General features: G+C 58.7%; 1 protein-coding gene across 1 annotated transcript; it reads left to right on the top strand.

Annotated features, from left to right (window-relative positions):
* Nucleotides 1–3,875: 3,875 nt before the first annotated feature.
* DRD1 (dopamine receptor D1) lies at nt 3,876–8,344 on the top strand. The gene has a single exon (XM_036013986.1). It carries the CDS (start codon nt 4,919–4,921, stop codon nt 6,257–6,259), a length of 1,341 nt encoding a protein of 446 aa, XP_035869879.1. The 5' UTR covers nt 3,876–4,918; the 3' UTR covers nt 6,260–8,344.
* The last annotated feature ends 1,874 nt before the right edge of the window (nt 8,345–10,218 follow it).

The raw sequence follows: 10,218 nt of genomic DNA, 5'->3' as shown, positions 1-10,218 counted from the left end.
AAGAGGAATTTTAAACATGACTCAGCGAAGCCTCCGGAAGGCAGGAACAGAGAAAAAGGGAACAGGGAACCAAGAGCAGACGGGACAACAGAAAACACGTTATGTGCACCACCGTCCTCTGAAACCGCCACCCACAGTGACATGCGTCGACCTCTCCGTTTTTCGCAGCGCTGACCTTTGAACTGCATGTTCACTATTGGGTGCGGGGTGGGGGGGGGGAGAGGAGAAGGCATGGGATCAGGAATGTCAGAGAAGCTGCATTTGTGGCCCGAAAGGAGCCTCCTTGTTACTGAGTCAAGGTTAGCCCAGCTCTCTCTCTTTTCATGGATGCTTTCAGCAATCGTTTTTAGTATCAAATCATCGGCGTTGATGATGCTAAGGCCTCCCAAATAGAGATCCTTGTTCCACTGGGCAGTTCACTTGTTTTATTTGCTGTGCGATGAAGCTCCCCCACCCGCCCGTCCCCGCGGCAGCCTGCCTCCTGCATTCATCCGCTTTTACAAGCTCCAGGTAAAAACTCGTTGAGAAGCATCCTTTCACCTTCCCGCTCCCTGCGGTGCATAAATCACCCCAGAGCTGAAAAGACATGCTAATTCGGGAAACAAAGGTGCTTTTGTGTTGGATTTCCATTCCCGGCAACATCTCATTCTAATACCTGCGTGCATTTATATTCACATTATTTTTTTTTTATGCTCGGGGGACATTTTTATGGAACAGAACCGGAGCCTGCATTTCACCTTGCCTTCAGGAGAGAAAAACGAAGCAGGAAAAATACCCAAACCCGTGGCCAAACTGTAGTAGGTTCCCCTGAAGTTCATTCTGTGCCAAGTGGAAAATGCCCTGAGATTTAAGTGGCAATTTTTGCTCTTCCCCGTCCCCTCAGCAGCGATGTTCAATGATCAGAGACCAGAGTCTGTGAGAAATGCAGGATCTCGGTGTCCGTCTTGGAATCGTGAGAAGCTGCTCAACTTCCTCGTTTTCCCGGTGACAGGAAACAGAACTCTCTTGCTTTGGGGGGTCCGCAGGGTCCTCCCCCCGGGCTCCTGAGCCCTTCTGAGTTGCGAGAGGAGATCTGATGTTCTGCCGGTGCAGACAGCAGAAATCTGCTCGTTAGCGAGAATGGCCCCTCAAGCGCTGTGAGAGCACACGCATTGCTTCGGTCACCTAGACCCGTCGGGGGGCTGAGTCGTGAGAAAAAGACACAGGTCGGTGGGGTTCATGCAGAAAGAATTTAGGAGGATTTCCGAGCAAAGGCAAAGGGATTCCTTTGGAGCAGCTGCCGAGCTTGAGAGAAAGGAAGATACGGAGAAGTATGCTGTGAATGTCCTTTGTTTGCAACAAGGTTTTGGCTAATATGGAAATGTCACAGCAGAGATTTTTTCTGGCTGTTGAACGGCTGCTTCCTGGAGTGTGCTGGCACCCGAGGCCCCACCGGCGGCTGCCGGGCTTTATACAGCCGGGCCGCCCGAGCATCTTGGCTGTGGTCAGGGCCCTCGAGTTAGTCGGAAGAGCAGTGGGCATGGCCCAGGTCACGGGCTCTGGGGCCCCTGTCATTGCAGTCACTTCCCTCCTCAGCCTGGCCTCAGCCTGGGCTCCAGCCCCTGTTCCCTCCACCTGGACAGTGTGCCTTTCGGGGTGTCTTCCCAGCAGAAAACCCCAGGGACGACCATCCTCTCACCCCCGGGCCAATCCCGTCACCCTTCCTGCTGGAGGAGAGGACCCGCCCGGTCCCGCCTTCCCTCCCCGGGCGTCCGCAGGCGGTGGCAGCGGGCACGTTTCCGGTCACTCTGGGCAGAACGTGGGCAGTGAAACCTCAGGCTCACATGACCCTCTGCAGCCACAGGCAGCGCCTTCCATCCGTGCCGCGTGTAGATGAGAAAGGAAGGTCAAGTCAGGAAGCCCAGGGAGTGGCTGCCTTCAGGGAAAAGATCTGGGGGTGTCACGCGGAGCGTGGCTTAAGGCTCTGCAAGAATGTGGTTCTTTGGGGACGTGTGTGCAAACATCGTGCCTGTGGCCACGGCTCAGGGCTTGCCGTGTCGCCGTGGGTGACGGCGAGGCTGAGAGTGGGAGGCCAGGGTGGGGAACGGGGGCCCGGGAGGGTCTGCGTCAGCCCTGCAGCCCTCTCAGTTCAAGCCAAGGCAGCGTTCCTCGTGGGTGATCGACCAGCACGATTAGGTTCAGGGTTTTTACAGGGAAGACGGGAGCTTCTGATGCTGTGCAAGGTTCTCAGGGAGACAAAGCTTTTCATGAGCCCCCCAGTCTGTTCCCCGGGTGGGGGTGACTGGGCCCTTCTCTGTGTGAGATGCCCCCGCAAACACGGTCTCATGTAGCGCCTGCAGCAATCCTGTCACCTCGCCCCCTTTCACAGAGGAGGGCGCCCAGCGCGGGGAGCGGAGAGGGCAGGGGCCCTGCAGGGTGGGGACAGGAGCCAGGCAGTCTGACGTGCAAACACCCCTTGCTTCTCCACCTCACCCCAGGAAGGCAAGGCAACCTGGGGGGCATGGCCCAGTGCGGCTGGGGCAGGGCTAAGGAGCCCCCTCCCCCACCCACCCACCCACTTCCCCCACACCCTTCCCTGTGTCTCAGCCCTGTGGGCAGTTACTTAGTTGGCAGGCTCCCGGGCCAGCCCTGGGGCGCTGGGTAGGCAGTCAGGTGGGAGTGAGAAGAACAGGTGGGCAGGGGCCGGACGCCGGCCCCTCCTCAGCCCTGTGGCTTTGAGAGCCCTTCGAACCTGGTTTTCTGCTTGGGCAGGTGGCAATGGGCCAGGCGGGGATGAGCCGGCCTGTGACAAAGGGCTGTCTGAAGGGCAGATGACACAGGCATGTGCCTGAGACACAGAGGCACTGCCGAGCGAGCGGCACTGCTCTCTGGGATTTGAGCAGCCACTGCTCTCTGGGATTTGACAGGAAAGCCTGCTTCTCGCACGCCCTGTTGCCTCTGCACTTGGAACATCCTGAGCGTTTAGGAAAATATATTGGGCCGGTGAGTTCAACGCCAGCGAGAGGCATTTCTCATCCTTGTCCATATTTAAGGGTGTTTTAGGCGGAGGAGACCCCTCTCCCCGGTTCTGGCGGGCACGGCCCTGGAAGAGCGGATCCAAGGGCAGGTCCCGTGTGGATGCTGAAGCCACAGCCAGCGAGGTCCGTATCTGCCGGGGAAAGCGGGGGTTCGGGAAGCCGCAGCCACCGGCAGAGGGCGCCCCGGACCCGCCGAGCGAGCGGCGCTGGGGTTGGGGCGCTCCGGGTTGTGGGGGGCGCGGCGCGGGGCGCGGGCTGCAGCCCGGCATGGACCGCAGCCCTGGACGCGCCGGGGACCCGGGCCGAGAGCGGAGTGAGCGCTCGGGCGCCACGGAGCGCACGGGCCAGGCGCGCCGCTGCGCTATGTCCTGACCGTGTGCGGTGAGTACAGGAGCGGGAGGGGACTTCTCACCCCAGGTGGGGGCACCTGGAGGCAGCGCGGGTCTGACTCTGACGCGTGCGGGCTGCTCTTGTGGTCGGTGTACCCGGGGAAGCGAGCAGCGTGCCGGCTCGCCCTGGTCTCCGAGGAGGGCTTGTGGTCAACCCGGGGAAGCGCTGGTGGTGGGCTGAGCTTCGGTGTCGGGCCACTCGCACTGACTGGCGTTTCTAACGTCGGGATTTGTCTCCGCGCCCTGCTGCGTGCCGACCGAGGGTCTGGGGTTCCTGGGGCTGGGGGACGGGCAGCCCAGGGCGGGGAGTGCTCCCCTGAGCGCCCCTCGCGCCTTCCGCCCGCAGCACCCTGCACCCGGGCGAACCAGGTGCGTCCCTTGCCGGTACCTCCGCCTGTCAAGTGAAGCCCGCCCCCAGGGCAGGGGGCGGGGGCGCGGGGGCGGGGTGGGCTGTGCCCCGCGGGAATCAGCCGGCCCCAGCTCCCCGCGTGCCAGCTCGGCTCCGGCTGCCTCGTGCTCCCACAGGCTCCTGAGAGGCAGTGGGCAGCGCCGCGGGAGGTGCGGGTCCCTGCCCCGCGGGGCCGGAAGCCCCCCGAGGGGCACGTGGTGTGCGGCTCACTGGGAAAGGAAGCCACGGGAAGAAGCTGCCCAAGTGACTAATCCCGGAGATGCCCTTTCCCACGGCGCTGCGGAGCTGCCGGGAGCCTCCCCCCAGGTCCTCTGCGCCCTGAATCCTCTCTAGCCACGGGAGGCGGTGGGGCAGCGCTGGCTCTCTGGGGGCCTGGCCCGGGATCCTTTTTCCAAACCCTCCGGAAGATTTTTGCGCGTTGGGAGCCGAACCCAGAGCGTGCGAGAGTGCGTGCAGGGCAGGACTCGGGCGCATCTCCTGGGCGCCGTGGAGCTCCGGGGGCTCTGAGGGAGGCTCCCCAGAGGCAAGGTAGGTGGCAGGGGCGCAGTTGGATGGATGGGGCTCGACTGGAGTCAGGATCAGGTCTGCTCAAGTCTTGGCGATCTTCACTTTTCAGGGCTTTCGGGGAGCTGCCGCGGAGCCGGGCTGTGAGGAGCCAGGCATGTATTTTCAGCTGCGCCTCAGCCCCGAAACGTGACTGGGAGTGACTAGCTGGGCAGAGGCCTCCCGTCTCTGGACTGCTAGCTTAGAATATGCTAAGAAGCCAATGCCGCCCATGGGGAATTGAAGGGCCGGCCGGTGTCAGTGACAGTGACAGTGACCCGGAGCGAGGGGGTCAGAAGACAGATGTAGAGAGCGAGAGGGACTTTCCCAGGGGATGGCCCGGATCGCGGAGGGCAGGCTGCTGCCACGCCACGGCTGCAGCCCTCTGATGGAGTTCCGGTGAGGCCTGCCCCCGGGGGAGCAAGCGGGACCCTGCACGGGGCTGCCGGGTGACTGAGGACTCCCAGGGGTCTGGCTACTCCTGCCCCCTCCCCTGGCCCCTGCTAGGGAACTTGAGGCACGCCACAGCCCCCCCACCCCGGGCACGCTCCCCCAGCAGCATGAGGACTCTGAACGCTTCCACCATGGACCGGGCCGGGCTGGTGGTCAAGAGGGACTTCTCCTTCCGCGTCCTCACGGCCTGTTTCCTGTCGCTGCTCATCCTGTCCACGCTCCTGGGGAACACGCTGGTCTGCGCGGCCGTCATCCGGTTCCGGCACCTGCGGTCCAAGGTGACCAACTTCTTCGTCATCTCCCTGGCCGTCTCGGATCTGCTGGTGGCCGTCCTGGTCATGCCCTGGAAGGCGGTGGCCGAGATCGCTGGCTTCTGGCCCTTCGGGTCCTTCTGCAACATCTGGGTGGCCTTCGACATCATGTGCTCCACCGCGTCCATCCTCAACCTCTGCGTGATCAGCGTGGACCGGTACTGGGCCATCTCCAGCCCCTTCCGGTACGAGAGGAAGATGACCCCCAAGGCAGCCTTCATCCTGATCAGCGTGGCCTGGACGCTGTCCGTGCTCATCTCCTTCATCCCGGTGCAGCTCAGCTGGCACAAGGCCAAGCCCACGGGCCCCGCCGATGGCAACGCCACGTCCCCGGGCGAGACCACGGACAACTGTGACTCCAGCCTGAACAGGACCTATGCCATCTCCTCCTCCCTGATCAGCTTTTACATCCCCGTGGCCATCATGATCGTCACCTACACCAGGATCTACAGGATCGCCCAGAAACAGATCCGGCGCATCTCAGCCTTGGAGAGGGCGGCGGTCCATGCCAAGAACTGCCAGGCCGCCCCGGGGGCCGGGAAGCCCGCGGAGTGCGCGCAGCCGGACAGCTCCTTCAAGACGTCCTTCAAAAGGGAGACCAAGGTCCTGAAGACGCTGTCCGTGATCATGGGCGTGTTCGTGTGCTGCTGGCTCCCGTTCTTCGTCCTGAACTGCATGGTGCCCTTCTGCGGGTCCGGGGAGACCCAGCCCTTCTGCATCGACTCCCTCACCTTCGACGTGTTCGTGTGGTTCGGCTGGGCTAACTCCTCCCTGAACCCCATCATCTATGCCTTTAATGCCGACTTTCGCAAGGCGTTTTCCACGCTCCTAGGGTGCCACAGGCTGTGCCCGGCGACGAGCAACGCCATAGAGACGGTCAGCATCAACAACAACGGGGCGGTGGCCGTCTCCAGCCATCACGAGCCCCGGGGCTCCATCTCCAAGGACGGCAACGCGGTCTACCTGATCCCGCACTCCGTGGACTCCTCCGAGGACCTGAGGAGGGAGGAGGCCGGCGGGAGGGCCAAGCCCTGGGAGAGGCTGTCCCCGTCCCTGTCTGTCATTTTGGACTATGACACGGATGTCTCTCTGGGGAAGATCCAGCCCCTCACGCAAAACGGGCAGCACCCCACCTGAACCCTGAGAGGAACCCTCCCCGCCCCGGCCAGGGTCATCCCTGAAGCCGGAGGCGGTCTCTCTGGGGCTGGCTGTTAAGACCCTGAGGGGAGCCCCAGACGCCAGGTGAGCCCTCCTCCGCTGCCGGTCCTCCCACACACAGCCGGCCGTGTTTCCCGTGTTCTTCCTCGTGAGTCCGAGGGCACGCGTGTGAAGCAAGTGTCCCCGGGGGGCCATGTCCTGGGCTCCAAAATCACTTCTCCAAACTGATTCTCATCCTAGGACTCAAACTAGGGCAAAGAACCAACCAGGGTCAGCGTCACTCACACGCCCCTGACCCTTTCTGGACGGGCGTGAGGAGGGGGAGGGGGCTGTGGACAAACAGGTGCTAACCCTGGGCCGGGCGGAGCTGTCAGGTGGGAAAGGCGGGCGCATGCCCCCCGGGCATGGTGTCGAAGAGAGAGCTGAGCCTTACCGTGCGAGTGGCGTGGTGTTTTTCAGAGCCGGGAGATGCTTGGTGGATACTGGTTTTATTTATTTATTGTATTATATGGATATTTTAAACTTACTAGAGTACATCTATATTTATCCTATTTAATAGTATACAGTAGTGAGTTATCGGAGACTTTACAGTCACGTTTTTGTCCATTTAACTAGCACTTTACAAGCCAGCGAGACGAGATGCCCTGAGACCCTAGCTGCTCAGGCGTCTCTGCCGGGAGCGCGGGGAAGACCGCTAGGGAACCGGGTTGTGATGACTCCTTAGCGGCCCTCGTCGCAATAAAACAGGAGGCGAGAGCTGAGAAATGCTGTGAATGTTTTTTTCTTTCTAAACAATTTGAAAGACTTCTCTTTTTTAAAAAGCATAGTTCCTATTGGACTCAAAGGTTTTTTTTTTTTTTTTTTAAATGACTAAGCCATTCCCAGGAGAGTAATTTCCAGTGCTGTAAATATCTTTTTAAAAAGCCAGCGTACAAAGAACCTAACTTGAAATGCATCGTCTTAGGTGTGATAAGAGCGAGGCACCACTTTGTATTTATGTAAAATAGCAGGCCCTCTCCATCTTTCCTTACTCCACGGGTCGGGTAGCTTTTCGGAGCCGAGCCACAGCTGCTCTGGTTTGGTCTGTGCAGGGCAGACAGCGGGTCTCCTTAACCCTCGAGTCACCACGGCCTCAGCAGGGGACAGAGGTCGGACCCTGCGCCTGCTCCTCAGCAGGTCAAGCCAAGCCAGGGCTACTTTCCGTGGGGCTGTCATCCGAATTTAGAGCTCTTTCTCTTTCTCTTTCTCTAAAGTCTCAGTGGTAAAGGTGGACTAACAAATAGTGCCTCGTGGTCCCCCCCCCCACCAGGGAGATGCTGCTGTCAGGAAAAACAGGGAGCCCCTCCCCTCGGGGGGGTGAAGCACCCCAAAGCCGCCAGCATCTCCCTAGACAAACGTGAACCCCCTCTCTGCTTTGGACTTGCGTCCCCCTGCCATCACCAGGCCTGGACAAAGTATCCCCATCACCCTCGAGAGCTACAAATCCAGGGGAGGTGGGAATGCATTTCAAGGGGATTTCTTTGAAACGTTGACAAAGTTTTCTTGTGGGGAAGCAATTTACTTCTCCTGTGGATGGACAGGGTCGCGGGGAAAAAAAAAGCTGCTGACAGTGATCTCCGGCATCCGGCCCCTGTGATGTAATGCATTGTGAATGTTTCTTAATGCTGCTGCCTGTACGCTTTCTTACACACAATAAAATTATTTTCTGAACGCAAACCGACCCTGAATGGGCTGTGTCGCATATTTTTTTTAAAAATGTGTTTTACACACAAAAACTTTTCAGACCTCAGAAAACATGGGCATTTTCAAGTATAGGCTACTTTCTTCTTGTTAATGTACAGCATGCATTGCCTTTGAATGTTTAAGCAGGAGAGGCTTTTGACTTGGGCTGTATACTCTTGTTTCCTTCCGTCTTAAAGACGTTTTTATTTTTTTTAAAAGAAAGCCTTCTTCACTTGTAGAGAGGAATCACTGTATTTTTCATTGCACAGATTTGAAACATTGCTAAAAATCTCCTCCTTTGCTTTCAACGTGCCCAAGGACTTTAAGTGATGCAAAAATTACCAAAAAAGATTGTGGCTTGCTAGTGGGTTGTTTTAGACTCTTAGCTTATGGGTCTTAGCTGAGCACTGGGTGTGTGCTGTTGGTTTTGAGAGTAAATAGAACAGAATTTTTTTTTTCTGGAGAAAATAGACAGGTTTCAATGCTGGGCTTATCAAAATGTCTTACGGAGCACATCCGTGGATCCTGCTAAACCTGCTCAGTGCATGTGCTAACCCCCTTTCCCTTTTTTTCCATCCTGAAGAAGAGGAGTGCCCGAAGAGCAGGTGATGCAGACACTAAGGGTTAAGTTTGTAATTTGGAACATCGCACAACAGATGGTGCGCTTTTGGATTCCGCATTCGCCATCCCAGGCTCCGGCAGATAATGAGCATGTCTAGGAGGAACGCCCGGAGAGTGCGATGCCTTTTATTCCTGCCTCGCAACTTTCTGGGTGTCTTTATTCCTTGCCGTTCGATCTCGTTTTTTTTTAATTCGAAGTCCAGCAATGCCAGCTCCAACGTTCAGGGTTGTCACTGCCCAGCCGGTGGTGGCACGTGGCATAACAGCCTTCACCATTTATTTTGTTGGCAGAGTGGAAAATAATGATGCGTCTAGAAATTACGTTAAACACTTAGACAGTCCAGCGTCCCGTGGACAGGGCTGTGCTCTGGGTCCCTGGCACGCTGGATGGATAAAGGGCATCTTATGAAATGTCAGCTTTGCTGAGAGAATCTGTCAGGGAATTTCATTGACAACCATCAAAGCAGAATGACAGGATGACTTCTATTTCATTTTTAACTATACTAGTAATGAGCCTTCTTAATGCAACCTCTCTGTGCAAGACTCCGGCAAGGCAGGGACTGTTTAAAGGGGCGTTCTGTTTCCCTCCCTGTCTGAGGAGATGCCTTTCTCAGTGCAGGGCTCTTGCTGGTGACAGTGATGGGGAGCCTGAAGGAAGGGGGGCTGGACCCACGGGGCTGCTGTCCGTGGATTCGGGGTGTATGTAGGGGCGTCGCTGATTTCCCTTGGGGTCTAAGCAAGTCGCAGTGCCGGAGGCTCAGTTGCCCCTGTCCAGCAGATGGGAGGAGCCACGACTCTGCGTGGACTTCTCGGTAGGGGAGCACTTCAGAAAGGACACCAACACCCAGTCCAACCTCGGTGACTTTCTGAATGCTCCCTCCCCGGGGGCCCCATCGTGCTGTCACCCCCGGTCTGCACCAGCGCCCTTTCAGCCTGCGCCTGCGGCGCCCCTCAGAGCCAGTCCACACGGGAGGGTCTGGAGCGCAGGAAGCCCCGCGTGGGCTCTGCTTTGCATGCCACTGTCACGCCGGGCGAGAGTCCACGCACGCATGCCTGGGCCTCTCTGAGCCTGTGTGCTCCTTTCCGGAATGGAAAGACACAGGCGGGCTCTCGTGGGGGTCTCTGCAGCTACCGTCTGACAGGGCGCTGAGCCCTGGGCCTGGGGGCTTGTGGACGCTGGGCGGGGTCCCTGCTGGGCGGGGGTCAATGGCGGAGGCGCCCAGTGGTCACGGAGCTGCTCTGCACCTGCCTCCTCGAGCTTCTGCCTGAGGCCCATGGAAACGACCCGGAGAGAACAGGTGGTTTGGGACCCTCCCAGACACCGTCTCCTCCGGCCGTAGTTCGTCTGCTGTTCCAGAAGCCGGCGGCTTTGGGTATCTAACGTGGTTAAGGCAGTTTTCTTCATGGCCCGCTAGACAGTGGCTGAGTAAGCCTGCCCATGGCATTTGCATCCAAAGCCTACCGGCCTCGCAGCAACCATTTCAGGAGTGACGAGCTGGTGGCCGGTCAGCTCTGGGCTGTGAGAGCAGGACCGGTTGCGGCTCGACCGAGCGACTGTGGTCTTTTGAAGGTCGGTGGTAGCCGGTGGGTCACGA

This window comes from Phyllostomus discolor, chromosome 13, assembly GCF_004126475.2.
Source record: "Phyllostomus discolor isolate MPI-MPIP mPhyDis1 chromosome 13, mPhyDis1.pri.v3, whole genome shotgun sequence".
Taxonomy (NCBI): domain Eukaryota; kingdom Metazoa; phylum Chordata; class Mammalia; order Chiroptera; family Phyllostomidae; genus Phyllostomus; species Phyllostomus discolor.
This window is presented reverse-complemented; position numbering and strand designations above follow the sequence as displayed.